This window comes from Pholcus phalangioides, unplaced genomic scaffold (genome assembly GCF_987345545.1).
Source record: "Pholcus phalangioides strain wild (caught in Gottingen) unplaced genomic scaffold, Ppha-v1.0 ptg000008l_1, whole genome shotgun sequence".
Taxonomy (NCBI): Eukaryota; Metazoa; Arthropoda; class Arachnida; order Araneae; family Pholcidae; genus Pholcus; species Pholcus phalangioides.
In genome coordinates this window covers 9,896,626-9,909,020 of record NW_028301601.1, presented here as the reverse complement: position 1 = coordinate 9,909,020, position 12,395 = coordinate 9,896,626, and the positions used below count along the sequence as shown (strand labels likewise).

Genomic DNA, 12,395 nt, shown 5'->3' with positions numbered 1-12,395 from the left:
TTTATTCGGATAATTCATTTTTGAGAAAAAACTGATCGGATTACGGAAACTTTAATTATAGGCCTAATTACCCTGTATATACAATATCATTTATCCGACTATCAATAGGAGGAAAAGAAATTCGCGAATATTGCCCCGGTAGAGCTTGATCACCAAAGAATTTGGAACAAAGAAATACTAAATACATATTAGTCAGAAAGTGTTCAATACAAACTAAATCATGCTGCACACCCTCTAGTGTCATTAGTGGGTAAAACAGTATCATTATTGAATTTGACAGGTTTACGTATACGCGTTTCTTCTTAAATCAGATAAGTACGTATTTGTGATAAAAGGGGAAGAAACGTGATTTTTCCAGCACTTTTCGCAAGTCAGAGTCGTGTATGTGCTCATTAGTTCTAACAAAACCGGGAAAATAATTGATATGTTTTTACTGTAATGTCTCGAAAGAGAAATCTCGCATTATACGACCAGGAGTAAAATAAACAGTCATTCTCGGCGTAACTGAAATTCATGGTCATTGACGCCGTCTTTTCTGCAGACCTTGAGAATTTCTATCATATCAGTCTGTTCGAACAGTTAAGCAAATTCACGAAAATTATAGGAGTATTCAAAGTAGTAATTATTTTCAAAACCGAAACGCAGACAAATTGAATGTTTTTTTAATGAACGGAAATAGCAAATTCATTCCTTATTCGGAATCTGACAAACCATTCGCTCGAATGTCACTATGACAAAAGTCTTCCAAATGAAATTCAAAGCGCAAACGCGAATCCAGAAATTCGTGAAATATCACATTTCTGAAAAACGCGTGTCATTTCTCAAACATATGTTAAATGTACATCGTTTGAGTGATTTCGATACTTTATTGGGAATAAGCGTATATGAAAATGTATATAAAATGAAGCCTTTTCTGAACGAGGCATACACAGTACGCATCAACCGATAAGTCATGAAATCCTTGGTTCTGTTGGTTCCAGCCTTCGCTGTTCTGATCGCAGCGTGTTTTGCCGATCGCTTGGGGACGGATGAAGCTTTCCGTGCAGCAAACATCGTTCCGGCAGCCATTGACGAAGCTCCGACTTCCCAGCTCGAGGTAAATGAGCCATAATAATTCTTTTCCTTTAAAATATCATTTTCGTGGTGTATTATTTATTCACATATTGGATATTGTTTTTGATAATACAAGAGGCATTTTAATGGATTCGAATTTTGTCTGTAATGACATGTTGTTCTTCAAAGGCACATTTCCTTCACTTTAGGAAATTTATTTCGCATCTCCTAATCTTCGAGACAGTATATTTCATTTTTTCCTCAGAATTTTTGTTTTCAAAATAAGGATAGAATTGAAAAAGTAAAGGTGTTTCAGTGAACCTCAAAGCGCTGATGAATTGATGATCTATAGTCATCAGTGATTAATCTGATTATTCTTTTTTCGAAGGTAAATCAATAGGAATAAATTTGTAATGTAGTCGGAACCCCAAACTGATAATCCGTATAGCAGATGAGGATGAAAAAATGAGTAATGCGAGACCAATAGAAAAGATGAGCTGATATGAGTTTGAGATAGTAAAGTCTGTGAATTATATACCGGAGTTTAGAGTGAATGTGGTTTACATGTGATCCATTTTAAATTCGAATCAAGATGAAAACTCCTAGGCATTTGACGGTATTAACCTGTTCGAGATGACCACAGTTACAAGGAGCACCAGCTCAGTTAAACTTGCGAAAGATAATAATAATACTTTGTTGACTTCAAGGAAAAATTAATGTATTTAGTTTTAGTAACATTTAGTTCAAAACAGTTAGCAGAAAACCGATTCCTACATTTTATTCAATCCCCCCCCCCCCAATTGCTAATAATATTGATCAGTTTTTTTTTGTTGTTGTTTAGACTTCACCTGATTCTCTTAAAATTTATCATTTTATCAGTTTATTTTATTCCACTTCAATACTGCCTTCAATGGCAAAGGCAGCCTGAAATAATAAGTTGTGCCTTGTCTGTTTCAAGTCGAGGCATAGATTATACTGTATGATATATGATGTAAGGGCTGTTGAATAGTCTTTACTTGCTAATTAGAAGAAGACCCTTTAATTGCTTCATTATGAGGACTTGAAGGAATCGACTAGGAATAGAGGCTTAAAGTCCAATCCGCACCGTCTCGTGGTGCAGCCTGTAAGTAGCCATGTTTAACACGTGGTGAACGGACGCGGATGGGCTTCCTCCAACCCGCACTGGCCAGCGTGGAGGATTACGGCCAAAAACCTTCTAAAAAGAAATATGAACCACAAGTATTCTAGATTGGTACCCCGGTGGTGTTAAACGTCGGAGAAGGCGTCCCCACACAAGATGGATTGATGAGATCAGGAAAGTGACAGGAGTCAACTGGATGGCTAAAGCATCAGAATGGAAAAATTTAGAGGATACCTTCATCCAGCAGCGGATTGAAAATGGTTGATGATGATGTGATATGATGTACGCAAATTAATGATGTTAACACATGTGGAGTCTATGAAGCGTCTTCAATGTCATTAATAAAAATATTAACATAATTATTAAATATAATAAATTTGAAACAATCTGTGGATGCAAAGATGGGTTTCAATTTTTGTGAATGGTTAATTCTTTTTTGAAAAGTATATGGAGCTGTTTCATTTTTTTCTTCACTAAATTCATTTTCAGTATCCGTATAATGTACGAAACATGATATAAGTTTTTAAATTATTTTCCTTCTTTTGTACTGTAACCACAAAATAGGGAGATTTTTGGTAAAGCAAAAAATGTTCCAAGGTACAACAAGGAGTATTGTAAATTGAAACAGGGTAATATTGCAGAGACACAAAATTATGCAGAGGCATTAAAGAAAAAAATATCAGAGAAATTAAATTAGTATATTATTATTAAATATTATTGGAATAATAAGATAATAAGAATTTTGTTTGAATATAAATCATATATTGGGATAGAAAATAAATATCAAAATAATCACACAAATTTTTATTATTTGTATATATATATATACAAAATTAATAATAACGAAGGTAGGGACATATTTGTTTATGAAATGCATAATTCTGTCAGAACATGACATCTCCAAAAAATGGCTTTTTGATCTATTAGTAAGTCTTGCTAATTACAACTAATTAGAAGTGAGATAAATGCCCAAATACATGCATACGGCTAAACAACATGCTGATGTATGATATTTTCATTTGTATTTGTGTGTATGTTTTATTTTTTATTTTTAAATGACAATGAAAATGCTTATATCTCAAAAATGTGATTTTGGAGTGATCATGTTCTGACCAAACACCACAGAATTATTCTGCATCATACTTGTAGAGAGCAAAATGGAATGTTTTTACACATTTAGTTTTGTCAGTTCCCTTGATGCTAGGTGATTGCAATAGACTAGATATAACACCCGTGATGTCAACATTTGCTGTATCTGGCACTGATCAACAATAAAATGTTTTTTCACCTCTCTTCTCAAGGAATTTCACTTGTTGAACGCATCGTACACTAAAAACTTTGCTTTTTTTTAAGCGAATTTGACTGGGAAATAATCGAAAGTGAGTGGAAGAGAAAAAATGAATGTAGCTGAACTTTCTATGGGAAAAAAGTGTAGAACGAACATTTAAAACCCAAATTGTATTTAAAAGACAAAGAATATAAATATCAAAAGTTAGTGCAGGTTGAGTAATTGAAGGTAAATTAGGAGAAATAAATTAAAAAAACTTGCTCTTTTTTGGCTCGATGAGATTAGTTAGTAAAACGAATAATTTTCTGTTCATACAATTAGTAATGGTTCAAAATAGTTTTGACAGCTTCAACACTTCTCATTATGACATTATTTTGCTAAAACTAATGTTATTTGAGATAGGAATGAGAAACATTTTAGGACATATTTTTTGTTTTAAAGGGCTATTTAGTTTTTAAGAGAATAAAAATGCATATTTTATAGAGCATTTTTTTGAAGTTTTTAGAGCATAAAAATCCTAGCCCTACCAGGTGACTGCATAGATTATAATTACCAAAGATAGTTCACACTAAACTTTTTATGTTGTGAAAAAACGTGGTCAAAAACAAGAGATTTGTTTTACTAAAATGTGCCAATTAATTGCAAAATTTCAGTCATGGTCACAGACAAAGAGCTAAAAACACATTCAGTTGTGAGCTGATGTATTTCTAATCTCTTGCACACCGACAACTTCGGCTAAAATTCTATATTATTAAAACCACATTTCAAGTGTTTCAAGATCTACTATGGCCAAGGTACAACATCTATATTGGTACCTAACGTAGTACCATATTATACCATATTAACAGGTGATTCAGTAAGTTTCGGAAATTATTGTTGATGATATAACCTTTGTGCATTAATCTTGCAATGCATTGCTTTAAATTGATAGCTTTCGTTTGCATTATGTTTATTCTTTCCTAGAAAATTGATAATTATGTTTTTGAATAGGTGACTTATGGCGAAAAAGATGTTGACTATGGAACGAAGATTCCCACGTACCAATCACTATTGCCGCCAACGGTGTCATTCGCCTCAGCGAATAAATCCGCCAACTATACCTTAATCATGATTGGTAGATAATCAATATTTGTTCCCTCAATTTTGTTCAATAATTTTTTGTAATGAATTACGAGTTATTATTTTAATGAAAATAATTAATTGTTTGGTTAGGACCTAATGTGTTGACTGGAAGTCTGGAAAACAGTCAATTTCTGGAATGGCTCGTCGTCAACATTCCCGGCAATAGAATCAGTGACGGTCGCACTGTGGTATTTTACGTATCGCCATCATTACCAAGCATACTGAGTGAGTATCGGCATCCACCAAATAATTAAAAGTACAGAGTGGGCAAAAGTCCGTAGAGAGCCCTTTAAAAATTCATACAATTCGGAAAAATAACCGAAATAAAAAACGGTTTGCAGGGTTAGCATCGCTAGGTCACGGGAATTTTTTCAAGACCGGAAAAAAATAACTCAAAAAACAAGCGATAGGTGGTCCTGGTACGAGCTACTTTAGTGGAAATATGCAAATGAGACGGTTATAAGAACTTTCACTCCTAATCCACAAGCAGTTCACTGTTGTAAACCGTGTATGTGAACAAAGATGCTGAGTGCGAAGGATAAAGCTTTGGTGAAGTTGTTTTACGTGAACCAGGAATATAGGCGACCATTGCCTTTCGTAAATTCCGAGTTCAGAAGAATGTGAAGATTGGAAAAGGGCCTTTAACGGCAACAGGCCTCAAAAAGCTTCTTTAGCGGTTTGAGGAAACTGGAACGTTGGAGGATCGTGTAGCATCCGGACGACCATGTTTAAGGAAGGCACGTTCGCCACGTGTTGCAGCCGAAATGGAAGCGTTAGCGTCCGGATCGATCTTTAATGACGTAATTGTGATCTTCGCCAATGAGCGTATCCCATGGTAAAACCTATGTACATTGTAGAATTGCGCCCAGGTATAGATGCAATACATCAGAAATCGCTGTTTCTTTTGCCAATTAGTCCATTCAATTTCCTCCATAGTTTGAATTTTACTGAAAAAACCATGTTTCTGCAATTATGTTTATCACTTAATCGTGAAAAAAAAAAACACCACTATTTCTCCACAGAAATTAAGTCTAATTTAAAGATTCATATGTTTACAACTATAGACTCTGTGTCTTATACTCTCAAATAAAGATTGACTATGTTCAGAAGGGTTCCCCTGAGTAAATTTATATTGTACAGCATCGCACGTGTCTGATTGGTCAATCCGTTCATCTCTTGCTGATCACGTGCTGGAGAGACAAATAGGCAACAGCTTTTTCCGCTAGAAAAACCGTTTTATGATCCAACTTCCGATATTGAGATAAGTTTGATAGTTTGTTTAAAAATAGATTCATGGTTATGAACACTAGAGATCTAAAATCACGATGAAAAATTGTTGTTCATGTTGGTAATACTGTTGGTAATACATACTACTATGTATTTTAATTCATTTTCAAACTCGTTACAGTGACTCGCATGAGCGTGATCCTTTACTACGAACAAACAAGCACTTTGGATATCGGCCCGGTCAGCACTTTCATCGATAACCTCCGAATCGGATTCGATCTCAAGAAATTCGTTCAGCAGTTCGACCTTGTGGAACCACCCGTCGCTGGCAATTTCTTGCTGTCCGTGCTCGTCTAGGTTGATGCCAAAACGTGACCAAGATGTATAAGGATGTTAATTAAATGGATAAATGGATATATTTTTGTTGACTCTTTTGAACGTTGTGGTTTTTATTGGACATCGTCACACTAGTTCGGTTAAGTGCGATGACCTGTCTTTATACAGTGTGCATAGCAAATAGGGCGTATGGCATTTTACCGTTCGTTCTAGAGACCTTTGAAAAAGTACCCAAAAAACATGTAGTGCCCAGATAATTATGTCATTCGTGTTTTAAAGGGATCGTATAGTTATTAATATAAAGAAATCATATTTTTTTTAACACCGTCCTCATGTCCCCAAAAACCACCAACGCTTAGAAATTCGGATTCTCCTCGTTACAGCCAATCAGAGTCAAGCAGCTGTGACGTTATGAAGTGTACCTCCTGCTGCTATGTTTGGCAACTTATCGTCAAACACCAGCGTCTATAAACGATTTCGCTATTATTTTGTCATTACGTCTCATTTGCTCACACGATAATATTACAGTGACATAATTTAACAATACTATAATATAACGATCATAATAATAATGATATATATTATATAATAGTAATTATATTGACATGCAATAAATACAGTGACTTGCCGAAACGCAAGTTCTATGTTTGGTTTTCTAATGAATCTATTATCATTATGAATCAATAAATGATAGCAGGGCCCAGCTTCGCGAGCCTTTTTTATTGGCAACTTGATGCAACTGAACCACATTTGGATTAAATCAGAAAAAATGAAAACATTTTTTAGTGATTCAATATACGATAACTTATTATACGGGGGTGCCCCTCCCCCCCATTCCCGTGCATCTGACAATTTGTGGTGAATTATACTATAATAAATCATATTTATGTGCAACGGTTAAAAGAAATTAAATGTAATAAGATATTAAGTGGTGTAATGATTGAATAATTTATCGTTGTAGACCTGTTGGTCTCTGTGGAGAAACTTTTTAATGGAGAGGTTGGCTCGCATTTGCGCCTCGAAGTTGGGAATTAATCAATCATTGCACTTTACGCATAGTTAGAAAAATTGATGAAAGATGGCAGCACTATACAAAACAAGCATTACACAGTACGAACTTCACGTTAGGTTCACAACACGGTTAGAAATACAAATACAACGCCACAACAGGCAAATTGCCCGACGAGGTGGCTGCTTAAGAACATCATGGATCCCCGAGCCCCTACCTACTACTGCTACACCACACATGCACCCCCCCCCCGCAGAACCCCCCAAAGAATAGGTACATGCGGGAATGTGCGTGTACGTGTAGTGCAACCTGACGTAAAGTTTGTTTCTGTGTAATGCTTGTTATGTGTAGTGCTGTCATCTGCCCCCAGTTTTACAAACTATGAGTGAAGTGCTATGGTTGAATGATTTACCGTTGTAGGACTGTTGCTCTCTGTGGCGAGACTTTTTAACGGGGAGATCGGCTCGCATTTGCGCCTTGAAGTTGGGAACCACAGAAAACCAACTTCAGCCGACCACCACTGTGGGGTTCGAACCCGGATCCTCGCATCACGAGTCCGGCACTATAACCACTCGACCACCACAGTACGAGAGATGGGACATAGCATCTCCGAGGTAGAGATGAAATTTGGATTTTCACGTACGACCATTTCACGAGTGTACCGTCAATATCGGGAATCCGGTAAAAAATTAAATCTACGACATCGCTGCGGCCGCAAAAAGATCATGCAAGAACGGGACTGACGAGAATCATTAAACGTGACAGACGTGTGACCCTTCCGCAAATTGCTGCAGATTTCAATGCTGGGCCATCAACAAGTGTCAGCGTGCGAACCATTCAACGAAACATAATCGATATGGGCTTTCGGAGCCGAAGGCCTACTCGTGTACTCTTGATGACTATGCAAACACCAAACATGGCCCCCGCTCTGTCCCTTGTGGGATACTCTTGATGACTGCACGACACAAAGCTTTACGCCTCGCCTGGGCCCGACAACACCGACATTAGACTGTTGAGGACTGGAAACACGTTGCCTGGTCTGACGAGTCTCGGTTTCAATTGCTTCGAGCTGATGGACGTGTACGGGTATGGAGACAACCGCACGAATCCATGGACCCTACATGTCAACAGGGGACTGTTCAAGCTGGTGGAGGCTCTGTGATGGTATGGGGCGTGTGCAGTTGGCGTGATATGGGACCCCTGATCTGAAAATTTGGCTATTTTCAGAATTCTTCCCAATATCAGGATTTTCCAGTGATTGTTATGAATAATTATTTCTCGTGAAGACTAATATTTCAGGTTCTAGCCTAAGGGCCCAGAATGAATATTTTTCTTGTCGATAAAAATGTATTATTCAGTGTATTAAGCGTTTGTAAATTGTAATGAAAGGAAGTAATTATACAATAATTATACAATAAAATAAATCTTCTATAAAAATAATTTATGAATACGTTATTAATTGATTATAGATTATTAAACATCTTGGGGTCAGCAAAAACACTGTTGTAAAAAAGTGGCAACACTACTGGTTTCTTTGCGAACCATCAATCGCGCCAAACAGTAGCTTTCAAAGACTCACCCACCTCCAGTCCACCACGGTCTAGAACTTCGGGAATCAGTTTAATTTTTGAAATCCCAAGCTGCGATCTCCAGCCCTTATGCGCCAATGATTTGATACTTGCGAACACGGGGCCACTACTTGCTAATTTTTCCGACACAACCCTGCCTCTTTTGAGGTAATGGAAATAAGGTGTTTTGCATCACTCCGGGATTGTGAGCGGTTCCAACTATCGGGAATCAGTTCCGTAAGTGGAAGATGAGTCACACCAAAATGTGAGGACTGCTAAAGACAGCGAGCCACAAATTTCGCAGCTTTAATCAAGCATTTTTTGAAGCAAAACCAGGGGCAGATCCATTCATTTCTGCTTCTTTCATTTCGATTTGTTCCTTTCATGAGTCGCATGTGGCATTCCTTTCATGAGAGCAATTAAAGATAATTCCAAAATCAATGAGAGATACTTTCAGCATTGACGAAATTGATAATTTCAAAATTAATGAATGTGATAATTCCAGAATTAATGAAAGCGATAATTCCAGAATTAATGAAAGCGATAATTCCAGAATTAATGAAAGTGATAATTCCAGAATTAATGACAGATAATTCCAGAATTAATGACAGATAATTCCAGAATTAATGAAAATGATAATTCCAGAATTAATGAAAGTGATAATTCCAGAATTAATGAAAGTGATAATTCCAGAATTAATGACAGATAATTCCAGAATTAATGAAAGTGATAATTCCAGAATTAATGAACAGGGTGTGCAAAAAAGTCCGTAGAAACTTTAAAAATTCATAAAAACGGGAAAAATAACCGAAAAAAAAGGTTTACAGGCTTAGCGTCGCTAGGTCACGGAATTTTTATTGACAGGAAAATATATTATTGGCCGAATTTATATTTCTGCCCGCCCCCTCCTCCATAATTTAGCTGTCTTTAACATATATTATTCTCGTAGGATCATGACAGTAAAAAACGATTTCGTCGATAATATCTGAGTGAGAAAAAGAAAAACTAGAAAAAAATGATGTCCGGCAAATGGGAGGCTTCAGCTACTCTAAATAATTATTTCCCCTTGAAGGTAATTGTGTGTGTGTAATTTGTGTTTCACCCTTGTATTTCTTGGAAATAGCTAGTTCCTATGCGTGCGGAAAAAAATGAACTCTAAACAGACAAGTACAAAACCCTTTTCCCGCCATTTTCAGAATGAATAAACAACTTACAATTGTAGTTGTCAATTAACAAAACTGGGCATCTCGTGAACGATGCCGAAGTATGCAGCATTCTATCGAAGCCATTATATTCTTTTTACCGAAGCCATTTTATTGTATTTATGGCATGGGAATGTCTATAGCCTGTCGTCCGCGGTACTTGAACCTAAGCAGGGCGGTCTTGTTGAAAGGACACAATAAAATACGCACTCTTTCCTCGAGTATAATTTTCTGCTCTTGTGAAGTAGCCCCAAAGGGAGGACACCTGAATGAGAAGGGGAGTTACAGCTTGTCAATCATGACACAAAGGGTTTTGGGGGGAAGGAACTAGCTTTCGCGCCCAGAATTGACATGGAAAATTTTGACGTCTTAAGACGGTCCTGCCCAGAAATGACATTGAACATTTGAGCGTCTAAAAGCGCTCCTACCGAAAAGACGGTTAAATGCAATAAGTCAAAGAGTTCAATTCGTCTTCCACTCGGACGAATGTTTCAGCTTTTCCTGAAAAGATCAAAAACACGCTGATTTATATTTTCAATGACATTTCCACACGGTTGTCATAAGTGGCTTTAAATACATTTATTGCAATTTTCCAATTAATGCTACTATGCTGCTATATATTAAGGATGACCATACGTCTTGTATTTCTCGGAACATCCCGTATTTTCACTTGTCATTTTGGCCATCCTGTGACTTTTTGGAAGATGTCCCTTTTTTTTCTACGAAATCAACTTATATTCTTCATTTTGAAATCGAGTATCAAAACTATCTCTTCCCAACTCATAAACCATAATACGATAATCACGACTATCAAATAGGAATCTCACATATGGCCGATGATACACATGCTACTAAATTCGCAATTCTAATAATTTTCACGAATATGAATGACTAATTAGTTAATCGATTATGATTTCAATTAGCATCAGGATGGCAAGTTTATAAATATCGCGGAATTCACAATTTTACTAATTTTCACGAATTTCAATGACTAATTAATTAACTAATTATGATTTTAATTAGCATCAGGATCGTTGTGATTGATAAATGACAATCTCTCAAATTTATGAAAATTAGAAAAAATCGAAATTTTACTAATTTTAACGAATTTGAATTAGCTAACTAATCAGGATCGTAATTAGCATCAGGAACGATGTGATTAATAAATGACAATCTTTCGAATTTATGAAAGTTGGATAAATCGCATCACTAATTTTCACGAGTTTGAATGAGTAATTAGTTAATTATGATTTTAATTAGCATCAGGATCACTGTGATTAAGGAATTGTAAGATTTAAAAATTTATAAAAAATCAGAAAACTCACAGCATTTACCAAAGTGCGTGGTGAAAGTCCGAAATGTATTTGTTTACAAGCGTTTTCCGGCGTTTTACCGTAACATATATCTATATAATTATATATAATATTAATATGTATATATATATATATAAATATATAATTAATAAATATATATATATGTAAAATTATCGAAACTAGCTACAGTAGAGACATGGTTATGGTGATATTGCCTTAATACACCGCCATCTGTGATTCATTATATTAAAAAAAAAGTGTGAATAAAATATATATATAATATAAATATATATAAATAAACTTTAACGTTGAGACACTGCAACTGCAACAAGTTGCAGTGTGACAGCTCCGGCCCTATTTGTGGTATTGACTTGACTTGACTTTATTATTCAGGATTTTCGGCATCTAAGGCTATTCCCTGTAGGGAAGATGACTCTTTCTGGTGAAACGCGATAAGCGATAGGACGCCTAACGGTGAAAGTTATCAGTGATAAGAAATACGCATGCCATTTTCCATTACAATTTTGCCGGAAATACGGCACAAAATTTCCAATGCCAACTGTTTCAAAATATCTCTGGAATTAGAAAAGATGCGACGTTTGATCTTATGAATGACTGAATGTATGTGTGACTAAGCGATTGAGTAATTTACCGTATGAGTGACCAAGTGGCTGAGTGAGTAAATTGCGCACTCACACATATGGTCACTCATTCAGTCACTCACTTCGTCATTTATATGGTCACTCACTCACATATAAAGTCGATTTCACGCTCACCCAGTCACTCACTTGGTCACTCATAGGCTAGGTCACTTAGACTATCTCTGTGTTCAGTTGGTCATTCATCGCTCAGTCACACACCTGGTCGCTCATATGCTCATACAATCAGTCACTAATATAGTCAATCACTCAGTCACTTACTTGGTCACTCATACAGTCAATTACTCGGTCTCCAGCTTTCAATCAGCACTGTCACTCATATGGTAAATCACTCAGACACTCACTCAGTTACTTGGTCACTCATATGGTCGATCCATCGGCCACTCACTCATTTACTCACTTGGTCACTCATACGATCAATCAGGTCGTCACTTACTCAATCAGTCAATCATATGGTCAATCACTCAGTTACTCACT

General features: G+C 36.3%; 1 protein-coding gene across 1 annotated transcript; it reads left to right on the top strand.

The window, feature by feature from the left end:
- Nucleotides 1–924: 924 nt before the first annotated feature.
- On the top strand, nucleotides 925–6,245 carry LOC149083641 (26 kDa secreted antigen-like). The gene is made up of 4 exons (XM_089235404.1): nucleotides 925–1,096; nucleotides 4,473–4,596; nucleotides 4,695–4,829; nucleotides 6,013–6,245. Exons 1-4 carry the CDS (start codon nucleotides 953–955, stop codon nucleotides 6,186–6,188), a joined length of 579 nt encoding a protein of 192 aa, XP_089091530.1. The 5' UTR covers nucleotides 925–952; the 3' UTR covers nucleotides 6,189–6,245.
- Nucleotides 6,246–12,395: the final 6,150 nt, after the last annotated feature.